The sequence below is a fragment of the Chiloscyllium plagiosum genome, unplaced genomic scaffold (assembly GCF_037043375.1).
Source record: "Chiloscyllium plagiosum isolate Xiang-an unplaced genomic scaffold, Cpla_swu_hap1 HiC_scaffold_34, whole genome shotgun sequence".
In the NCBI taxonomy this organism is placed as follows: domain Eukaryota; kingdom Metazoa; phylum Chordata; class Chondrichthyes; order Orectolobiformes; family Hemiscylliidae; genus Chiloscyllium; species Chiloscyllium plagiosum.
In genome coordinates this window covers 21,437,501-21,461,399 of record NW_028270172.1, presented here as the reverse complement: position 1 = coordinate 21,461,399, position 23,899 = coordinate 21,437,501, and the positions used below count along the sequence as shown (strand labels likewise).

The window sequence follows — 23,899 nt, the reverse complement described above, 5'->3', positions numbered from 1 at the left end:
TTGTGCTGATGGTTCATTGCTTACCTGTGGTTGGAATCTAATTACCTGTAATAAATTGTGATTGCTTTGTATGTTTCTATACTTCAAGATAGACTGTCAATGAGTGTCTGAAAATCTGAAGTTGTGTACTGTATGGAATCTTTTTAATTTTTATGACTCTGGGAATAGTAGGTACTGATTTTTCACTGTGCTATCCAAATGAGATGGGTGAAATAGTTGAAAGTTCTCATGTCTCAGTGGAGCCACTTGACTGAGGATCAGGAAGGGAGAATAAGCAGTGATTATATAATGCAAGGCTGAGTCTGCTGGTACTTGAGCACATGCAGTAGATTTGATTAATGTGTAGACAGCTTCGCTTTTAAGAAGTGTACCTACGTACTTTAAACTTCAAAATACTTGCCTTTATTACATGCACAAAATGATAAAATAATGGCATGTGCAATCAAATTATTGGCAGATCATGGTCACTAGCAAACAGTCATGACTATCAACTTTTAGCTATTCTGCCAGTCAATTAGATGGTATTTGATGAGGGTCTTGGCTTCATCTGGTCTTGGCTTCATCTTTCTGATTTCCATTTGTTTACTCCTTAGTTCTGTGGACCTCTTACATTTACCTATCAAATCACTGTTTCAGACTTTTCATGCAGGTATTTATTATTAGTCAGTGGTAACTGAGAATGAGTGTTCCATATTTGACGTGTTCGTGGCTTCATCCTAGAGCAGCTCAGAACCCTAATTTTTGACCTCCCCACGAAGGCAATCCAATTCCGTCCACTCTAAATTTTCATCCTCTTCAGTACTGCTAGTAGGCCAGTCCTTTTTTGTTGTTTCAAGGTTCTGGATACTTGAAGGATCTACACAAACTGTACTTTGAATGTAACCCTCCTTTTATCCTTGGAATATTTCCAGTGTAGGTGGTGCAGCCTGAGTTATGGTGTTCAACCATGTGCATTATTGCTATATCACGGCTGTTACAAAACTGCCATATCTTCATTCCAACTCACTTGATTATTGAGGCCAATTTTCCATCAGATCTAAAGTTTTTGTATCTACTAATTTTTTTGTATTTGGCCAACTTTCTCCATAGCTTTTTTTTGTTTAGAAAGTACTCTAGCTTTCTTATTTTTGAAGTAGAAACTGTTCAATTTTCATATGAATCTCTATCTGACAAGGTCTTGCTTATTCTTAAACTTTCTGTGTAAGTTTTTTTTTCTGCTGCTGTCTACATTTTATTTATCTACACTACCATGTTAGGCTAGGGCACAGTAGGCTATGGACCAAGTGCAGGTAAATGAGATTAGTGTAAAAGTTTAAAGATCTCACACCACCAGGTTATAGTCCGACAGGCGTATTTGGAAACACTAGGTTTCGGAGCGATGCTCCTTTTATCAGGTGGGGAACAACCACCTGTAGCAGCGCTCCGAAAGCTAGTGCTTCCAAATACGCCTTTTGGACTATAACCTGGTGTTGTGATTTTTAAACTTTGTCTACCCCAGTTCAACACCGGCACCTCCAAATCAGTAGTAGTGTAGTGTTTGTATGTCAGTGTAGATGTGGTGGGTCAAAGGACCGGTTTTATGCTGTATTACATTTAATTTCATTTTTTTTTTATTCGAGTAATTTGTAAGATAGGAAAAAGCTATGGCAGAAAAAAAAATTAATTGCCTGTTATTACTTTTGTTTTGCCCAACTACAAAAGTAAGATTCTGAATCTGTTTCACCCCCCGCATAAATGCTGGTTGCTAATCACATGTCTGAAACTGTTCGATTCGTAGAGATGTACAGCACCAAGATAAATCCTTCGGTCCATGCCGGCCAGATATCCCAACCCAATCTAGTCCCACCTGCCAGTACCTGGCCCATATGCCTCCAAACCCTTCCTATTCATATACCCATCCAAATGCCTTTTTAAATATTGTTGTAATTGTACCAGCCTCCTCCTCTTCCTCTGGCAGCTCATTCCATACGCTTACCACTCCTGCATGAAAACGTTGCTCCTTGGGTCTCTTTATTTTATATCTTTCCCCTCTCACCCTAAACCTATGCCCTCTAATTCTGGACTGTCCCACCCCTGGGAAAAGACTTTGTTTGTTTACCCAATCATCTATAAACGCATATAAGGTCACCCCTCAGCCACTGATGCTCCAGGGAAAACAGCCCCAGCCTATTCAACCTCTTCCCTATAGTTTAAGTCCTCCAACCCTAGCAACATCCTTGTAAATCTTTTCTGAACCCTTTCAAGTTTCACAACATCTTTCAGATAGGAAGGAGACCAGAATTGCACACAATATTCCAACAGTGGCCTAACCAATGCCCTGTACAGTCATGACATGACCTCCCAACTCTTGTACTCAATACTCTGACCAATAAAGGAAAGCATACCAAACACTGCCTTCATTATCCTATCTACCTACAACTCTATTTTCAATGAGCTATAATCCTGCACTCTTGTTCAGCAACACTCCCAGGACCTTACCATTAAGTGCATAAGTCCTGCTAAGATTTGCTCTCCCAAAAATGCAGCACCTCGCATTTATCAAATTTAAACTCCATCTGCCGCTCCTCAGCCCATTGGCCCATCTGATTTAAGATCCCGTTGTAATCAGAGGTAACCTTCTTTGCTGTCCACTACACCTCCAATTTTGGTGTCATCTGCAATCTTACTAAGTATACCTCTTATGCTCACATCCAAATAATTAATAGAAATGATGAAAAGTAGTGGACCTAGCACTGATCCTTCTGGCACTCCACTGGTCACAGGCCTCCAGTCTGAAAAACAACCCTCCACCATCACCCCTCTGTCTTCTACCTTTGAGTCAGTTCTGTATCTAAATGGTTAGTTCTCCCTTTATTCCGTGAAATCTAACCTTGCTAACCAGTCTCCCATGGGGAACCTTGTCACATGCCTTGCTGAGGTTCATATAGATCACCTCTACTGCTCTGCCCTCATTAATTTTCTGTTACTACTTTTAAAACTCGATCAAGTTTGAGACACATGATTTCCCATGCACAAAGCCACGTTGACTTTCCTTAATCAGTCTTTTCCTTTCTAAATAGATACACATCCTGTCCCTCAGGATTCCTACCAACAACTTGCCCGCCATCGATGTCAGGCTCACTGGTCTATAGGTCCCTGGCTTGTCCTTACCACCCTTCTTAAATAGTGGTACCATGTTAGCCAAACTCCAGTCTTCCCACACCTCACCCTGTGACTATCTATGATACAAATATCTCAGTAAGAGGCCCAGCAATCACTTCCCTAGCTTCCAGAGTTCTAGGGTACACCTGATCAGGTCCTGGGGTTTATGCACTTTTATGTGTTTAAAGAACACTTCCTCCTCTGCATCTTGAAGAATGTCCATATTACAACAATCTGTTTCCCTATATTCTATACCTCCCCTGTCCTTTTCCACAGTAAGCACTGATGCAAAATACTCATTTGTCTCTTTCTCTTCTCCTCTTCCTGCCCTGCCATCTCCTGCAGCTCCACACAAAGGCTGTCTTGCTGACCTTTAAGGGGCCCTATTCTCTCCCTAGTTACCCTTTTGTCTTTTAATGTATTTGTAAAATCCCTTTGGAGTCTCCTTAACTCTCTATTTGCCAAAGCTATCTCATGTGCCTTTTTGCCCTATGATTTCTCCTCTTAAGTATACTCCTCCTCCCTTTATACTTTTCTAAGGATTCACTTTATTCTGTTTACAGAGGGACCTCGATTATCCGAATGAGATGGGTGGGCACTATTTCATTTGGATAATTGATCATTTGGTTAATTGATTCAATACCTCTCCCGTGGGGCTCAGCGCTTTCTGTTAAGTCCACTCCCTGTTCAGGAGACTAGGCAGCAGCACACCACGCATGAGTCCCTACCTGCCCCCAACTCTGTCCAACACCCCCACCCACACCCCCCCCCCCCCCCCCCCCCTCCCTCTGCAGGACAGCCAGACCAGACACCAACAACAGGACTGCTGCTGCCTTTGAGGGGGGGGGGGGGGAGGAGAGAGAGGGGGGTGAGTTTCCAAAAAGCGCGTGCAACATTTTACTGCAACATTTTGACAGGTTCCTCCCTTTGCCCTGCAAAGGGCAATGTTGGTGAGATAATCTGGGGGAAGGGTTGGGGATGTTAGGATACACCCCTGCATAGAACTCCAGGGAAAGGGGGGGGGGTCAGTCCATCATTTTGAGACAGTGCCTGGGCTCCCATCAATGTCCAGGACTGTTCTCGACAGCATTTCAGTAAGCCCAATTCATTGATCGCATCTTTTGCTTACAATGTTGGTAATACCTCCTTTGATGGAATGTTTCTGTCGGGACCTTGAGATGATCATTGGATAATCCAATAGTTAGATAATCAAGGTTCCTCTGTATACCTGACATATGCATCCTTTTTTCTTAACCAAGCCCTCAATTTCTTTAGTCATCCAGCATTCTGTATACCTACCAGTCTTTCCTTTCACCCTAACAAGGATATACTGTCCCTGCACACTCCTGATCTCCTTTCTGAAGGCTTCCCATTTTCCAGCTGTCCCTTTACCTGCGAACATCTGCCCCCAATCAGCTTTTGAAAGTTGTTGCCTAATCCTGTCAAAATTAACCTTTCTCCAATTTAGAACTGCAACTTTTCGATCTAGTCTATCTTTTTCCATCACTATTTTGAGACAAATAGAATTATGGTGGCTGGCCCCAAAGTGCTCCCCCACTGACCCCTCCATCTAAACTGAGGATATTCGACCTTGGACCTTCAGGTGACCATCCTCCAAAACTGACTTCGGGACAGGTAGCAGCGAAAAGTGGCCAAGGAGAGGCTGATAGCTAAGTTCCATACCCATAGGGAGGGCCTCAACCGGGACCTTGGGTTCATGTCACACTACAGGTGACCACCATTGCACTATACACGTGGATGGGCACACAAACACACGTATACACAGATGTACACACAGACACACACACACACCCTTACAGACACACCCACTCCCACACTCTCACATGCACCCCCTCACAGACTTAACACACTACACTCACCACAGACAGACACACGCGCGCGTACACACACACACACACACACACACACTTTCTCACACTTTCAACTCCCAACCCAGACAGACAAAGACCCACATGTACGCCTATTTTGTGGGGTGAATTTGTACTTGCACTTGCAGGGTTACATTGTACTTTGTTCTAAAACTGCATGAATTCACATAACTCCGTTATCTCTTTTTAGACTAGAATCAATTTAAGCATTATGGCATAGACAGAGCATACAGAGGCTAACATCTTCAACATATTGTCTAGCTATCACCATTGTTAACAGCTAACCTGAGAATGCAACTTTTTAAAAAGGTTTTGTGATTTACATGTGAAAATATCATGGTATTCAAACAGATGAAAGACTTAACAGACAATCAATTTTTCAATGTATAATTTCAGTTACATCACACTAAATTTTTGTTGTAAATTCTGTTAGGATTGAACCCTCCACTTTCACTTGATGAAGGAACGATGCTCCGAAAGCTAGTGTGCTTCCAATTAAACATGTGATTTTTAACCATCTAAACTCTTAATACTGACAATCTCAGTCTGTCTGGAAAGCTAAAATCCCCCACCATAACCACCCTATTATTCTTGAAGAAAACTGAGACCTCCGTACAAATTTGTTTCTCAATTTCCCTCTGACTATTAAGGGGATTATAGTACAATCCCAATAAGGTGGTCGTCCCTTTCTTATTTCTCAGTTCCACCGAAGTAACTTCCCCGGACGTATTTCTGGGACTATCCTCCCTCCGTACAGCTGTAATGCTATCCCTTTATCAAAAACTCCACTCCCTCTTCTTTCTTCCCTTTCTATCCTTCCTGGAACATTAAGCTGCCAGTCCTGTCCATCCCTGAGCCAGGGACAGGACAAAATATACAATGCAGTTTGTGTGTTTTTAATAAAAATGCAGTCCCTGATATTATAGGAAGGAACACTGCACCAAGATGCTGAATTTCAGAGATATTAAATTGAGACCCAATCTGATGGCTTTGGGGAAAATATAACTCATGCTGGTTGGGCTGTTCTCGGCCTTGTGCGCGCTCTCTTTCTGCTTCCTAATCTCCCACCCTCCCCATCCCATGTTCTGGTGAACATTGTTTCTTGGGCCTGTTTATTCATCCACTGCTGTTGCTATTTTCTGGGGGGTTTGCGGAGTGTGAATTAGCTGTGGTTTTCTGTATTACAGCAGTGATGACTTTTCAATAAGTGCTTCATGAGCTGTGAAGTGTTTCAGATAGCCAGTGAGTTTTTATCTCTATATAAACGCAAGTCGTTGAATAATGTAATGCTTTCAGCCCTGTTATGCTGAGGTTGAGATGCATGGTCATGACTCTTCGTTTTAACTGGTATGTCTCATCTGTCCTGACAAGAATCTGAAATACTGACATAGAGCGAAAAGTAGGATCTGAATCTTTTGCCTTTGGTTCAGATCGTGAGCCGTCTTTACTATACCTCCTTCCAACTGGGAAAGGTATCTAGAAGTGTTGTGCATGGATGCCCTGTGTCTGCAAGTACATGTACAGCAGTGTTCCTGATTAATTTTCTGGTTGCCATTGGGTGTTTGGATAGGCATGGATTTCACTGCAGCACATTTAAAATGTAAAGCTGGCAGCAATTCTTCCCAGTTCGCAATCTGTGCGTGAGGTAGAATTTGCTTAGGGTTTAGTACTGCCATTGAAATTGTTCCTGTGTGTTTCAGCATTTTGAACAGAGCTGCTACACTACCCAAGTAGCTCTCCTGGTAGATAATGTGACTTGCTCACAAGCACACGAGTATTTTAGGCAAACTGCTCATTGTTTTTTCACTAAAGAGTCATTTTTAAACTGAATGCATTCTCCATAGTAGTTAAGAAACTTGTCTGTCTGGATGTTATAAATTGAATTATCAGCATGTTTCATGGAGGGAGTAACCTGGTCAGTAGAATACGTCCAAAATTGTAATTGGTTAAGAACTGCATAGATCCAAAATAAAATTGCTAACTTGAACATTATTCTGTTAAGCCAAAGCTTCTTGTCATGCAAACTGTTGTTAATGCAATTCTGCAACTAGATGTCCACCCTGTACATCTAGGAACAAAGACGGTCTTGAATGTTTTGATTTGGCAATAGGTTAAGCTCCTAGATGTATGTTGTGTGTTCTGTACACAGTTGCTGAGAAAAAACTTGATATCCACTTATGTTCCAAGAACTGGTGAGGAGATTCCCTACAGATTTAATTCTCCAGAGTGGAAACAGACCATTTGACCCAACAAGTCTACACTGCCCTCCAAAGAGAAACCCGCCCAGACCCATTACCTTCTGACTAATGCACCTAACACTATGGGAAATTTAGCATGGCCATCTGCACATCTTTGGATTGTGAGAGGAAACTGGAGCACCCAGAGGAAATCCACACGGACAAAGGGAGAATGTCTGCGGAGTTTGCACAGTTGCCTGAAGCAGGAATCAAACCCGGGTCCTGGCGTTGGGGCTGTGGTGCTAGCCACTGAGCCATCGTACCACCCTGAAATTAGCTATAATGCGATTTGTTGAATTTTGGATGTTGTGTGGCTAACAACTTTCTACTGAATGGGTTTAGCAATTGTCTCCGTTTTCCATAGCGTAATTTCCTATAGTGTGAGGTTGTGGAGGGACAACTGTTGCATTGTGGCAGAGCGACCTGTAAAAGTATTTGAGGAGGTAGATTTTAAGTTCAATTTAGTTATTCACTGCAGATAAGCACATAGCTGTTGTTACTCTGCATGTTTGTGGACTCCTATCGTAGAATTCAGTTATTTCAATGAAAGACCGAAAAGCAAAAATAGACATGTGGCTATAATGTTGCTTCAAATTGTTTTGTAGCCATTGAGTTCTCCTGCGTGGAATCAAACACTTGTCTTTTTTTATTGCACTGTTTTTAAATTGATAGAACTGTTTGTCAAAACTGTTTGAAAGTGTCAATTCAAACTGTTCCAAAGTTTTAGACAAGTTCATGTTTGCATTTTAAACAGCAGTGCCTGTTTTGCAAACAATTTCTCGTTTGTGCCAGAAGTATTGACCGCGTTAATTTTTTTTTAAAAATGTGGTTTCTGCATGTTCTGGGCAGTGCATCACTATTTGCCTTCAAGCGGTATCTGCAAATATTTCCTAATTAATCTGTTCAGATGTTACAACACCTCTGGAGCATGTTGGATTTGAGACTGGGCCTCCTGGTTTGAAGGTAGAGATGCTACTACTGCACTGAACCCTAAGATATTGAGCATACTGGTTCTGCTTTACGTTTTCTGATTTTAACCTGCTCAGGGTTACAACGCTGCTCAGGAGCAAGTGAACGCAGGACCCCTGGTTTAGATGTAGGGACACTGTCACTATCACTAGAGTTCCCTATTTGTAAACAAACAAAAGTTGCCACATGCATTTTGGCAGAAGTTTGAAGGGTGGTGTGGGATATTGAGGGTCATGCTTGTAGCATTTTTGAGTGACCTGGTCTAGGACTACCTGCATGTAACCTTAAGATACCTGGAAGTAGGTGAGGAGAAAGAAATCCCCAAAGCAGAGGGCACTGCCTTTATTTCTATTTATATTGGAGGGTCACAATGGGTATTGTACTCCATCTAGTACGACACCAGGATTTCTAAGCAAAAGTGCATGTTGACTACTGGAGTAGACTATGCATTCTGTATTTTAGTGGTATACAAACACTACATATGCTCCAAAAATGATCAGCTTGACTGTGCGTACCACTGTTTAGAAATATGTGGTTGCAAAAAAAAAACTTTTTAAAAAATTTTTCTCCCCTCTCCCCCTCCCCCCTCCTCCTCATTATACCCCTGACCCCACTGATTTTATAATCCTTTGTATGAGGCTACTAGCTAGCTTCCTTTCTACTGTTATTTCAGTATTCCTGGCTATTTGATTTGATCATGGATTTAGTTTCACTGTTGCAGTTTTATCAGCAGTTATGGAATTCCTTCTTCAACAATGTTCTGTTCTGAAGGTTTTTCAGCTTTGACTGCATGTAAGTGAATAGCCTTATGGAATTGGACAACAAAGTATTGAAACTTAATCCAGGTGCAATTAAGTTTTTTTTTGAAAGGAAATGGATGGAAATCATTTCCCTAAACTTTCTGATACCTAAAGGTTGACACTGGTAAGAAATTAACCCATTGACTTCTTTCCATTGACTTCTGACATCTGAATAAATAAGATGGGGTCGGGAATGGATATTAGATTAATGAAATGAAGTATTTTCTATTTCCATGTTTAAGATGCTTGCATCTGGCAAGCCCCATTGCTGAGTAAGTGGGAGAATATTGAGGTTTTTTTTGTGCGTGTACTGTGGAAACAATAATTAAGTTGATTATTTGCTTTTTTTTTGTAGCTTGATGACTGTGCACTGCAGCTGTCCCACAATGGTACCTATCTTGATTTGGAATCTAACTTGGCTGAACAGAAAGATGAATTGGAAGGCTTCTTGGAAGATCCTGGGTAAGAATGTTTGCAGGAAATGTCCTACATATCTATCTATCTGTCTGTCTGTCTGTCTCTCAATACATCCATGACCATTCCTGACTAGGTCTTGTATTACAGCTTGAGCTTACTGATGTTGTAAACTGACTTGCAGAGTTGTTGTACAAACTCAACGTGCATGTGGTGTTCAAGGACCACGTAAACCTAGTAGGTGCTTAAAAAGAACATCGTCGTCTTAGAACTTTAAGCTTGGATAGCAATGACTGTATAAGTGGGTGAATTGACTTGAAATGCTGAGGCACAGAAGTTGGATTAACAATAAAAGTATAAAAGGTCTCTGCGGGTTGTCAATTTCAACTTTAATTCTGCTCTTTCAGAAATTCCTCCACGTCAGGTTCTACTCCGCTCTATATCAAGTGACTGATTTGCTTGGTTAATTGGGTCTGTTATCAATATCCTCTTTTGATTTTTTTTTCATTTTCCTTCAGCCTACAACTTGAGGCTGTATAATGTTTTTGTTCTGTCCTGTTGCTTGGTGATGGAGTTTACTCTGAGCACTCAACTTGGGCAAGAAAAATAAGAACCAAGGAGTCCATTTTACAAGTGATATTGGTGAACAGACATTGTGCTGGTACCACACACTCCTCCTTTGTAACTTCGCAACATTTCTTGCATATTTGTACAGAGCTATGTTTGACTCAGTAGATTTGCATGACAATCCTAGAAAATAGATTCTGCCTTCCATAATATCCTTACGAAATGATTTGATTTTATTATTATGGCAAGTTTCATAATACAGTAAAAAGTCTTTGTTTTGTGTGCTAACTACAGAAATCATAACTTACATAAATCTGTCAAAGTAATAGAACAGAATACAATGTTCCAGCTATAGAGAAGGTGCAGAGAAAGATCAACTCTAATATGAGAGATCCATTCATAAGTATGATAACAGCATGGAAGAAACTGTTCTTGAATCTGATAACTGCATATTCACCACTATTTAATAATTAGGTGTCTTAAGTATATTCTCCTGTGTAAAAAGGCCAACACCACCCTCCTCTCTGTCCCCTTCCATTCACTACCTGGATTAATACCAATCAGTGCCCGAAATAGTTTTAATAGTGTATTATTGCTTCAACACACTCTCTCCCTTGCATAGTGTTTTCAATTCTGTACAGACCACTTTTCCTTGATGCATCAAAATAAATGGTTTGCTTTGCAGCCCCAACTGTAAAATCTACTTTAGTGACTGCCTGTTTCTAATGTTAGGTGCACACCTTTTAAGCAACAAGATACTTCAGACGTCAAATAGAGTGTTGCTTTGAACAGGAAATGGGACTAACTAGATTTTAAAAAAAACTCAATTTTAGGTAGTATAATGTGACTGAACTGTTGCAACCTTTTTGACTGCAGTGCTTCCCAAATTTGGGAAGATGAGGGAGAGTTAAAGCAAAAGTTGTTTAAACCTTTTTTTTGGGGGGTGTGGGGAACTATATTTTGAAATTGTGGTAATGAGAGGGAACTAGTGGAGTAAATTTTTTAAATGCAGTCTTTGTTTTGCAACAGAAGAGGATTTTGTGCTTGGCTCACTGAACTCTAGTGGCAGAAGCTGTATTGCAACATTAAGTTCTTGTGTAATAAATTTTGGTTATTCATTTGACATTGCATGTGTGTCCAGGAATTGTCTCCATGAAGATGAGTTGGCCTTTTTGTTTTGGTTTCACCTTTTGTCTTCAGGTGCTGACTTGAAAACTGAAGGGCCATCATTCTGGGAACAGGTCAAACCTCTGCTCCTTTGTTGAGAGGATACTGTTTGAAATGAAAAGAATGAAGAGATTGTTAGATTTGAATGTTAAAGATAATCAAGGGATAGGATATGGGAATAGTGTAGCAATTCAGCCCTCCTCTCAATGGCATTGTTGGCTGGAACAGATCAAAAGGCTTACTCATCCTTTGTATTCTTTCCTCGAAATTTAATAACGCTTCAATAGCAATATGCTTGCTGCTTTCCTTAACTCTATTTTAATGGCTCTGATGCCTGCTAAAACATTTTTACAAACGAATGGAAGTTGCTTGTTGCAGTACCCTTACCCTCATGAGGGTGTAGTTTCATGAGTTTGGGCATTTTTACCTAGTTTTCCATTTATAGCTAAGACATGCCAAATCACTTGACTACAGAGAACATTTGTGGTGCAGTCCATCCCAGCATCAAACAGTTGCTGGATTTCTTGCAGCAGTCAACTGGCTGTGTTCTGAAGGTATGCAGTCTTTCATGAACCTGGGCTACACTGGACTTGGAGAGGTGACTCTGGCTCAGTGGGCTAGCTTCTGACAGGAAGGTGAATTTAGCCTTAAGGTCTTGAACTGGTGACAAGACATTTTATTGGGGTTGCTTCGCAAGCATTTTGCATTTCGAGCGGGGGAAGAAAAAGTGTAAACTTTAATGTTTTAAAGCTGGTTTGCCATCTGGGTTCCCTGCAATGGGATGTAGTCCAAAACTACCTGCAGGTATTGAATTTATAAGGTTCCTGAATTTATGAGGCAGTGAATCTTTTTCTAATTAAGTTTTAAGACTGCAAAAGCAAAAGGATCCACAGTACACGGTAAAATTTGGTGTTGGTTATTCAGGGGTGCTGAGCATGAAGTACCTTGGTGTTGAATTACTCCAGAAGCTGTTTGGCAGCATGCCCACTCTCTGTATCCCCTCCTGTGGGAATATGTGAAATGGAAACACCACTTTGAGAGCAGTGGTTTAAATACTTTTTCAATCAAATCGAGAATAGTGGAGGAAGTTGTAATTCAGGTGAGTTTTTAACGGACTTCCTTGAAGCAATATTTTACAGTTGATTTAGAGAATTCAGCCACACTGCAGATTTAGACTTTTTTTCCCCTTTTCAGCCTGCTTTAGAAGAATCCTTTTGAACTATATACTTGATTTTCTTTACACTTCAATTTTTTTCTATCCCCTTGTGTTCTGAGTGTACTTTGGAGACTGAGCTAATAGGAAGGTGGTATCTTCCTAACCTTTGCTAAAAAACAATCTGAGGATTAGAGGGATGATTCTGTCTTTGAACTATAGTTCGTTCTTCCCTTTTTTTGTGTGTAGAATGAAGTGTTTGTTGTTCTTTTTTGTCTTATGGCAGAGATGAGATTTGGGGTAGAGTACGTCCTTGCCACCTCCTTTACATTGATTATGTTTTATCTGCTCGTCTAAGTAGTTCATGTGGCACCTTGTTTTTGTTTCAAGTTTTAAATGACATTTTTAAACTACTTTTGAATGGAAAGTCTCTGCAAAGAAGTTTCTGAAGAAAGGTGCAAATGTTGGAAGTGGTTTCAGATAGAAGTGGAATTCTGCATCTTCGCTTGAAGTGGATTGCCAGCTTAGGGAAGGGGGTAGAAAATTGGATGCCAAGCGTGCTTGCCTACTGGTCTCTAGTACTTGACCTGTGACTGTGTCAGGCAACTTGCTACCCTTGGAAGAATTTAGGGTTTTCTTGGCTCCTTCAGCACTTTTTTTTGTGATTTCAGCATGATGGTTTTCCTGCCTTCTACAGCCAAGATGGAATTTCCCACCTGCTTCCATACAAAGTGGCCATTTTGTTTCCTGGCTTTTCATTGTCTAAGACACACATCAATTCTATGTAAGTTTGCTAGTTGTGGCCTGAGCTTATTTAGTGAGTCCCCAATCTTTTTAAATTTTTAGTTTCTCTCACTTTCCTTTTCTTAATTAAATTTCTATAAATTTACTGTGCTTCAGCTTAAAATGTCCTTTTGCTTTTTTTAAAAAAAAACATACTTTTCTGGCTCTTGGACTGTGTTCCATGCAGCTGCACCTCTTTTTGAGGGTGCTGGTCTAATCTCAATGGTGACAGCGCTCATTTGAGAGAACTGACTTTTACACTGCCTTGCCTTTTTAAAAAAAAACGTTTATTTTTTGCCTACTTTTTTTTGGGCTAAGTTGCCCCTTTTTTCTCTCCAAAGAATATCTAACTTGACACCCAGAATTTTCTCTTGGTCCATGTAGGGTTTCCTTTTTGCTAAGGTGGTTGTCTTTCAGTGTGGCTGGTTTTTGCCTTCCTAGCCCCTATACTCTTGGTCCTGGTTGTCTTACCTGCTCCTTGATGAAGGGTTGCCAAATGGAATGCAGAGCTTAGCTTTGTTCTAAATCCTGTATTATTATAACAATTGCTTAACTGTCTCGGAGGTAAATTCTCTCCTCCTCCAAAAGAGACTTTCCTCTACTTTTAGAATTTTTTTTCTCATTTTGAGGAGAAAGTGGGTTCCCTGCATGGACCCTTGACTCCTGCCTAATGATGTCTATCATCTCTGCCAGTATGTGGCACAGGGCCAGGATTGTATTGAGGTGGTTTCCTATCAACTTTTTTTTTTCTTGATTATTCAGGTCTTATCTGATTGAAAAGTGACTCACGAGTGGCTGATCCCCTTTAAATGGATGGTGAACTTGTTTCTGGTTTATTGCATAATAGCAATAAGTTCCACATGTATTGCTCGTTAGGTACAAATTACGATGGACAGCTGTACAGAGTACATCTCCCAGTATTCTGCTAGTGTAGAATTTCTTGTTTCCACCCAAAGAATGAGATGACATCACATTGGGCGGAGCTAATGAACCTCCACATTAACTCTTTCAGAGCTGTACCTTCAAGACTTCTCTACACCCCGATCTGATTTTTAAATTACAGATTTTTAATCTCTCATCGCAAAAAATATGAAGGACCAGAAAAGATGACCTGAATATCTAGTGATGACCTACAACAAGGAAGGAGAGAGCTAGTGTTGAGCAAGAGAATTTTTTTTGCTGTTCTGAGTTCACTGACTGCTTTGCTTTGCTGGAGTTACTGGTTGGAATCAAACCTGTCAAATATGTCCAAGAAACTGAACTGGCATGTAGGATCAGAATTTGCTGATTGTGTGGGTGACAAATACACAAGGGGCTGAATGGCCTATATATGGAATTTGTTTTTTTTTTCTCGCATGGATAGAGTAATCTGTCTTGAGTTTGGGTTGGATATGACTGGTCCTTTTTTTTTCAAAAATTCTTTCATTGGGTGAGGGCATTGCAGGTTAGACCAGAATTTATTGTCTCTTCTAATTCCTCAGAAGGCATTTAAGAGCCAAATACATTGTATGGGTCTGGAGTCACACGTCAGCCAAGCATGGTAAGGATGGCAGATTTCCTTCCTAAAGAGTATTAATGTAAACCAGAATGACAATTAGTGATTCTGGTCACTATCATGCCCTTTTTTTTTCATTCCAGATTCTTACTGGATTCAAATCTTGACCATTGTTCTGGTGGGAATTTAACCCACATGTCCAGAACATTTTAGATTCTAGCTTGAGTACTACTGCAGTGATATTGTTATCAATACATGATAACCAACCATATTGATTTAATCATTATAGTACACTGGCCAGTTGGAAATGATTTTTGCACATAATTTTTTTTAGATTAGATTAGATTTCCTACAGCGTGGAAACAGACCCTTCAGCCCAACCAGTCCACACCGGCCCTCTGAAGAGTAACCCACCCTGACCCATTTTCCTCTGAAAAATGCACCTAACACTATGGGCAATTTAGCATGGCCATAGTGTTAGGTGCATTTTTCAGAGGAAAATGAGTCAGGGTGGGTTACTCTTCAGAGGGTCGGTGTGGACCAGTTGGGCCGAAGGGTCTGTAGGGAATCTAATCTTATCTTAAAAAAAATTATGTGCAAAAGTCATTTCCAACTGGCCAGTGTACTATAATGATTAAATCAATATGGTTGGTTATCATGTATTGATAACAATATCACTGCAAGTTCTGAATTTGTCTGAACTATTCTCAGCTGATACAAACCTTTTTTTCATTTTTGTTTGCTTCGTATTGGTAACAAACCAGTGAATTTCTGTTTTTAATTTTTTTTTGTGTATGCCATCATTTTTATCCTGTAAAATAGCCCCTCTTCAGTTTTGTACAAAATCCCACTGGTACATCAAAAATTAGCAAAGGAAAAGTGCAGCTTTAGTGAATTTTGGACTTTCTGGTTTGTCTTGAGTAAGGTTAAAAATCACAACACCAGGTTATGGTCAACAGGTTTATTTGGAAGCACTAACTTCTTCATCAGGTGGTTGTAGTGAATAAGATCTTAAGACACAGAATTTATGGAAAAAGATTAGTGTCATGCAACTGAAATGATGCATTGAATAAATCTGGATTGTTAAGTCTTTAATCTTTTTTTGTAGAATCCTAGAACTACATCTAAGTCACCTTCTCGAGATGACTTGAGGATTTGTTTTTTTTTTTTAAAAAGTGATGTCTTGAGTAAACCAGTTGGAGTGTGAGGAGGCGTTCACTGCATTGTCTGTAACATTGGTCATAAACCATCCACGAGAAAAACTGCGTGCGTGTGTCTGCCCGTCCCTTGGAATCTACTCTCAGAATTCCCTGAATGCTTTTTTTTAGCATGGGCACTTGTATTCAATTTGTGAACATTTTTGCCTGAGGGGGAGAAAGCAGACTGATTAATTGTCTGAGCTTATAGAGTAATGGAATGAAAGTTTGATGTTTATAGGTATTGAGAGCAAGTAACGTCATCATCTGCTCTTTTGATGTGAGCCTGTTTGGCAGAATAATGGCTGTAGGTGTTTGATTGTTGACGGACAGTAATAGGCTGTGGTAAAGAGAGCCATAAGTGATTACTTCAGAATCAGTATATTAGGCCTGGGAGCATTTTAAGGTGAGAGCAGGTATTTGACATGAAGGGCATTTTTTTTGTTGGTTTTTTTTTTGGAGCAAGGTTGAGGGTAGAAAAATTCAAAGAATGAGAATTAGTTGTCTAAGTCCTGATCTCTCTCGCGCTCGCTCTCTCTCTCACTCCTCTTTCCCCCCCCCCCCCCCCAGGAATCGTGATAAGCTCAAAGTACTTTGTAACGGTCCTTTAGTTATGATAAGCTATCTGATTCTGTTTCCATGCAAACAGATGAGGTAAAAGAAAATCTTCAGTTGGAGTCTTTGCCAAAATAATTTTGAAAATGTGTGCTTGAACAGCCCAAGAAAATACACTACCGCATGCCAGTAACCTGTTAATCCCATGTTTTTATTTGTGTTGGTTTAAATAGTGATACTTTTGGGACTGTTCTTTCTAAGCTGTTGTTAACTTTCTAATAATTTTAGCTTTTGATGAAAGAGATCCTAATGGTGTCCTATGGCCTACATCTTTTAGTGTCTCTTTATTCTATCTGTCACTGTATAGAAGTTCTTATTTTTGAGTATCTTCACCGTCTTCCTATGCTAAACTGAGGGAACTAATGATCTAAGTTTAACAATGTGGTGATAAATCAAAATCTGAAGTTTTTTAGTCTGATGTACTGTTGTGTGGGAAATCAGTTTTGAGAGCAGCACTGTAGAAATTGCACATGCTGTGGTAAGGAGGAAACCGAATAGCTGACAAAACCGGACAATTCCCTTTTTTGTGTCTGACATTCCAACTGAGAACAGGCACGCTGACCTCTTGACACCATTTGCGCAGGTAGGGTGAATGAAGTGCATGGTTAGCCTGAGGCCATCCTGTCCCCATTGTAGCCATCTGTCTGTCTTCCACAATTTCAGGATATGGGGAGATTCCATTTAAATGGACAATGCGATACGTGAAGCGGTTTTGTAAATGGGAACTGTTTGCTTTTAAAATCCCAACCTAATGAGCAGTTGGCTGAATGATTGATTTAAAGCTGCAGAAATGTCATAGTGCTGTTGCCCTTGTGTTGATTTTTCACTGCCCCTTGCAGACTACAACTGCTGAGATAATGCCTTCCATCTATGAAATAGTAGGAGAATGCACCCTGGGTTCGGCTATAGATGTCCACAGTTTTGCCATATAACTAAGTAAAATGAAGGTTTTTTATTTGAGCAAAGCAGCCTTTCAAAGAGAGCAGTGTTCCTCCACCCAATGCAATCTTAGCTTCTAAAATACAATGTCCAGATTTCATATATTGTGTATTTATAATGTATAGCCATCCAACCACTAATCTCTTCTCCCTGGCCCTGTACAGGAAGTGAACTGGGGAAAGTAGTTCTGATGAAGTTCAGCTTTCTGATGAAGGGCTTATGCCTGAAACATAGACTCTCCTGCTCCTCTGCTGCCTGACTTGCTGTGCTTTTCCAGCACCACACTACTCAGATCTCCAGCCCTGACTTGCTCCTAGGGAAAGCAGACTATGATCCCAGCAGATGTAACCACTGAGCAAATCTGATCTAAAATGAAATCTGACTTGATAGATTGTACTTTTTTTTTTTCAGTTCTACTGAGGGAGTCCTATCTGAGAAACAAGCGCACAATTCCCAGAATCCCTACAGTATGGAAGCAGGCCATAAGGCCCAACAAGTCGGTACAGAAGCTTCGAAGAGTAACCCTCCCAGACCCGTTCCCCTAATCTATTACTCTACATTTACCTCTGACTAATGCACCTCACCCACACATCCTGGACACTATATGGGCGATATATGGGATCTCATCCAATCCCCACATCTTTAGATTGTAGGAGGAAACCGGACCACCCAGAAGAATGTGTAAACTCCACACGCAGTTGCCCGAGGCTGAAATTGAACCCAGGTCACTGTGAGGCAGCAGTGCTAACCACTGAGCCCCTGTGCTGCCCAATGTTGTAGGTTCAGTTTAAAACAATGATACTGAAACTGTGCAAAAGAAATGACATTTAACTAGGATAAACCAAACTCTTTGTGCAACAATCTCCTTAATCCCTGTGACATCGCATTACAATTCTCCAACAGCAGAGAGAATCCTCTCTCGTGTCCCAGACAGCAAAGTCATCCGCAATTCCCACTTTGAGAATCTGAACCTCCTTGATTTGTCATGAGTTTAGACTTCCACAGCTTCCTCAGGAACAAGTTGAATTCTAAAGGTGAGAGTGACTATCCTTGTCATCATCAAGGCAGTAGTTCAGAGTATAATATTCAAGGGATCCTAGCAAAATTCAAATCTATGGGAATTGGAGTAACCTGTTTAGTCTCGCCCAGCACAAGGAAGATTGTTGTGGTTGTTGAATGCCAGTTATCTCTGTTCCTTGGCCCAGTGTCCCAGGCCAAACCAAGTTCAGCTGCTTCATCAATGATATTGATTTCATCATAAGGTAAGAAATGGAATGTTCAGGACCATTTTGTGACTTCTTCAATGCTGAAGCAGTCTGTGTGCAACAAGAGTTTAACTCCGAGGCTAGGAGTTCTGCAATGGGTAACAGCCTTCCTGACTCCCCAGAGCTGCCCACCATCTACAGAGAACAAGTCAGGAGTGAGATGGGAAACTCTTGACTTGCTTGGAATATGTAAATAGATTCAGTTGCCCTTGTGTAGCATTGGGCATCTCCCAGTCTTTCTGACACCTGTGGAGGTGCTTAATGAAAACTCTTTTTCCTGGATGATGAAGCCTTTTAAATATTGCTTTTTCGTGATGTTTTGCTTTCAACTTGAGGGAATACAGGCATACACAACTATTTTAGCATTTGCTGTCTTTCACCTAGCTTCCGTTGTAGTGTTTTTCAATTTTGAGACGGTCATATCTTACAAACTGTCAATACCATCAAGTCCAATCATTTGTGTTCTCTATGGTCCTTATATGATCCGAACCTGCTAGGAAAGGCATTGTGTTCAATTTCTATTTCACTCTGCTAATTAATCTTAAAATCTTAATTTAGATTAGGTTCCCTGCAGTGTGGAAACAAGCCATTTGGCCCAACAAGTCCATACCGACCCTCTGAAGAGTAACCCACCCAGACCCATTCCCCTGCCTTATATTTAACCCTGACTAATGCACCTAACACCTATGGGCAATTTAGCATGGCCAATTCCCCTAACCTGCACATCTTTGGACTGGGAAGAAATGGGAGGAAACCCACACAGACACAGGGAGAATGTGCAAACTCCACACAAACAGTTGGAATCGTACCTGGGTCCCTGGTGCTGTGAGGCAATAGTGCTTACCACTGTGCCACCTGACTGAGCCACTGTGCCACCTAAAATACCACTTCAAAAATTCTTTTCGTCAGTTCTTAAACTTACTTACGAATGCTGCTTTACATTTGAATACACATAGCTTGTTAGACTCTTTGCTGTGTAGTGTTCCCTTTATTTACCAGTATGCTTTAACACTGTATTTCTATAATTTTGTACCGAATTGTATAATAAGAATTTAAACTGTAACTACTGACTTGTCATAATTTACTGTTTATGAAACTTTTCTTTGCAGTACTGTGTCTCTTACTGCCTGCTGTATCCCTCCAGGATTTTCACTGGTTTCTTTCTGTACTTAGCAAATTGGTGGCTGTCTATTCCTTCTAGGGACTCCCCATCTTTTTCCAGTCAGTAGGAGAAAGTTTGGTAAGACAAAGCCATATGAGCCTTGAGGGTTCCTGTTATTTACAATGTCTTGCTCTTGCCCGCTCTCTGTCTCATACTCTTTTTTTTTTTTATTTCTTTTGCAAGTCCACCACAGTAAAGGATGAGCTCACTAAATTCAACTCTCATGAGTAAATGATTCAAACAAGGTGAAGGCATGTGATTTAACACTGCACTGACCTCCACTTTACCGTACCAGTAATGTATGCCAAACTTCCATTTGGTTCACTGGAAAAGCAAGTTCTTGTTCTCATCCAACAGAAATGGGGATCTATTTTCCTGCAGAGTGGAAGGTGTCTAAGGAAATGAACACTGTTTATTTTTGTTTTCATGCCAGTGGTAAGCTGCTGTCTGTCAGTACATCCAGGAGCTGATTAGTTAAGCACTTTAATTGCCCATTAACATGTGGGATGTAATAGCTGTATTAGAGTTCATTCTTGAGATGTTGAGAGGAGGAGCAAGGGTCATTGCCATGGTGAAGACCACCATACAGGGCTTTGGCAAGCAAGGAAACTTTTTTTTTTCCCTTTTTTTTGTTCAAGGCAATTCTTTGCCTGTGTTTGCACTTTAATCCTGCACTTAAATTTTCTTATCATGCACAGTGCTGGCTGCTTTCAAAGCCAATACACTAACTGTGTTAAATTGTTGAATGATCCAGTATCAAAACATAGTCAGTCTGTTATGCCTCCCCATTTTCCCTCAAAGCTAAGTCAATTTCTTGTATATTGCTTTCAAATGTCGGTGTTATTGGCACCTGGTTGAAGACGATCTCTTTTATTCCAATACTGGATATCCACCTGCTTTGGAGAATAAACTGGCAAAAAATGTAAAATTGACCAAAACAGGAAGAATAGAGAAGTGATTTCTCCCCCTCTCTCCTCATCTCCCTCTTTCCCTCTTTCTCCCTCCCCCTCCTCCCTCCTAGGGTTTTTGGCTGCCTGAAGTAATGGGAGCACAGCCTTCAGATATTTTTCAGGCAGAAGTATGTGAAAGGTTATGGGAGGTAGATGGCAATTTGGAGTTACCAGATGAGCTGTGATCTTGAAGCCCGTTCTGCCTTGCATTGAGCACCTATGTGGCCTGCATGTGCTAATTTGCATAATCTATTATGGTTAATTATGCTCTTTCCTGGAGGTCATAATGGACAAATCCTGAATTGAGTTTTTATTCATTTGTGGGAGATTATCCCAAATGTGTGAATAAATATCATCTTTTTAGATTAATAGTAATTGGGGATGAGGAATGGAGACTGTTAATGTTGAACAGATCTCAGCACCACTTTGAAGGCAGCAAGACGTTATCAATGTATCACTAGTAGAAAAGGTCTTTGCTGTGCAGTCAATTGACTCGAACTAGTCTTTCATTTAATAGTAACATAGTCTGGGTTCTATCCTGGCATGCATGTCATGTTAGAATGCATTTATTTCATAAACTTCCAAATACCTGTCTCCATAAAAACCCTAGCTGGAAATGTGTTGCTGGAAAAGCGCAGCAGGTCAGGCAGCATCCAGGGAACAGGAGAATCGACGTTTCTGGCATAAGCCCTTCTTCAGGAATGGGGAAAGTTTGTCCAGCAGGCTAAGATAAAAGGTAGGGAGGAGGGACTTGGGGGAGGGGCGTCGGAAATGTGATAGGTGGAAAGAGCTCAAGGTGAGGGTGATAGGTCAGACTGGGGTGGGGGCGGAGAGGTCGGGAAGAAGATCTCAGGTTAGGAAGGCGGTGCTGAATTTGATGGATTTGACTGAGACAGGGTGGGGGGAGGGGAAATGAGGAAACTGGTGAAATCCGAGTTCATCCCTTGTGGTTGGAGGGTTCCTAGCCGGAAGATGAGGCGTTCTTCCTCCAACCGTCGTTTTGTTGTGGTCTGACGATGGAGGAGTCCAAAGACCTGCATATCCTTGGTGGAGTGGGAGGGGGAATTGAAATGTTGAGCTACAGGGTGGTTGGGTTGGTTGGTCCGGGTGTCCCAGAGGTGTTCTCTGAAACGCTCCGCAAGTAGCCGGCCTGTCTCCCCAATATAGAGGAGGCCACATCGGGTGCAGAGGATGCAATAGATGATATGTGTGGAGGTGAAGGTGAATCTGTGGCGGATATGGAAGTTTCCTTTGGGGCCTTGGAGGGAGGTGAGGGGGGAGGTGTGGGCGCAAGTCTTGCACCCCCTGCGGTTGCAGGGGAAGGTGCCGGGAGTGGAGGTTGGGTTGGTGGGGGGTGTGGATCTGACGAGGGAGTCACGGAGGGAGTGGTCTTTACGGAATGCTGATAGGGGAGGGGAGGGAAATATATCCTTGGTGGTGGGGTCCGTTTGGAGGTAGCGGAAATGACGGCGGATGATGCGCTGTACATGGAGATTGGTGGGGTGGTAGGTGAGGACCAGTGGGGTTCTGTCCTGGTGGTGGTTGGAGGGGTGGGGTTCCAGGGCGGAGGAGCGGGAAGTGGAAGAGATGCGGTGGAGGGCATCGTCGACCACGTCGGGGGGGGAAATTGCGGTCCTTGAAGAAGGAGGCCATCTGGGTTGTGCGTTTTTGGAACTGGTCCTCCTGGGAGCAGATGCGGCGGAGTCGAAGGAATTGGGAGAATGGGATGGCGTTTTTACAGGGGGCAGGATGGGAGGAGGTGTAGTCCAGGTAGCTGTGGGAGTCGGTTGGTTTGTAGTAGATGTCCGTGTTGATTCGGTCGCCTGAGATAGAAATAGAAAGGTCGAGGAAGGGTAGGGAGGAATCTGAGACTGTCCAGGTGAATTTGAGGTCGGGGTGGAAGGTGTTGAAGTGGATGAACTGTTCAACTTCCTCGTGGGAGCACGAGGCGGCGCCGATACAGTCATCGATGTAGCGGAGGAAAAGGTGGGGGGTGATGCCAGTGTAGCTGCGGAAGATGGACTGTTCCACATATCCTACGAAGAGGCAGGCATAGCTGGGGCCCATGCGGGTACTCATGGCTACTCCTTTCGTTTGGAGGAAGTGGGAGGATTGGAAAGAGAAGTTGTTCAGGGTGAGGACCAGTTCAGTCAGTCGAAGGAGGGTGTCAGTGGAAGGGTACTGGTTGGTACGGCGGGAAAGAAAGAAGCGGAGGGCTTTGAGTCCTTCGTGATGGGGGATGGAGGTGTACAGGGACTGGATGTCCATGGTGAAAATAAGGCGTTGGGGACCGGGGAAGCGAAAATCATGGAGCAGGTGGAGGGCATGGGTGGTGTCCCGAACGTAGGTGGGGAGTTCTTGGACTAAGGGGGACAGGACGGTGTCAAGGTATGCGGAGATGAGTTCGGTGGGGCAGGAGCAGGCGGAGACAATGGGCCGGCCGGGGCAGTCAGGTTTGTGGATTTTGGGCAGGAGGTAGAAGCGGGCGGTGCGGGGTTGTGGTACTATGAGGTTGGAGGCGGTGGATGGGAGGTCCCCTGAGGTGATGAGGTTATGGACGGTCTGGGAGATGATGGTTTGGTGGTGGGAGGTGGGGTCATGGTCAAGGGGGCAGTAGGAGGAGGTATCTGCGAGCTGATGTTTGGCCTCAGCGGTGTAGAGGTTGGTGCGCCAAACTACTACCGCGCCTCCCTTGTCTGTTGGTTTGATAGTGAGGTTGGGGTTGCAACGGAGTGAGTGGAGGGCTGTGCGTTCCGAGGGTGAGAGGTTGGAGTGGGTGAGTGGGGTGGGGGAGTTCAGGTGGCGGTTAATATCGCGGCGGCAGTTTGCTATGAAGAGATCGAGGGCAGGTAGGAGGCCAGCACGGGGTGTCCAGGTGGATGGGGTGTGTTGGAGGCGGGAGAAGGGGTCGTCAGAGGGTGGGCGAGAGTCTTGGTTAAAGAAGTAGGCACGGAGGCGAAGGCGGCGGAAGAATTGTTCGATGTCACGCCGCGTGTTGAATTCATTAATCCGGGAGCGTAGGGGAATGAAGGTGAGGCCTCTGCTGAGGACTGATCCATAAAAACCCTAGTCCTTTTTAGTTCATTAATAGTTGTAAGAGACATTTACAACTATTTATTGCCCATTCCTAATTGCCCAGCCATCAATTGAGTTGACC

General features: G+C 42.2%; 1 protein-coding gene across 12 annotated transcripts in view; it reads left to right on the top strand.

The window, feature by feature from the left end:
- Window positions 1–23,899, top strand: part of fhod3b (formin homology 2 domain containing 3b) — a 598,094-nt gene that overhangs the window by 7,452 nt on the left and 566,743 nt on the right. For all 12 annotated transcript variants that reach the window (XM_087978543.1, XM_043719366.2, XM_087978542.1 and 9 more), the window contains exon 2: window positions 9,392–9,498. In XM_087978543.1, the coding sequence (XP_087834669.1) occupies window positions 9,392–9,498 (107 nt within the window). The remainder of the gene's footprint in view (window positions 1–9,391; window positions 9,499–23,899) is intronic.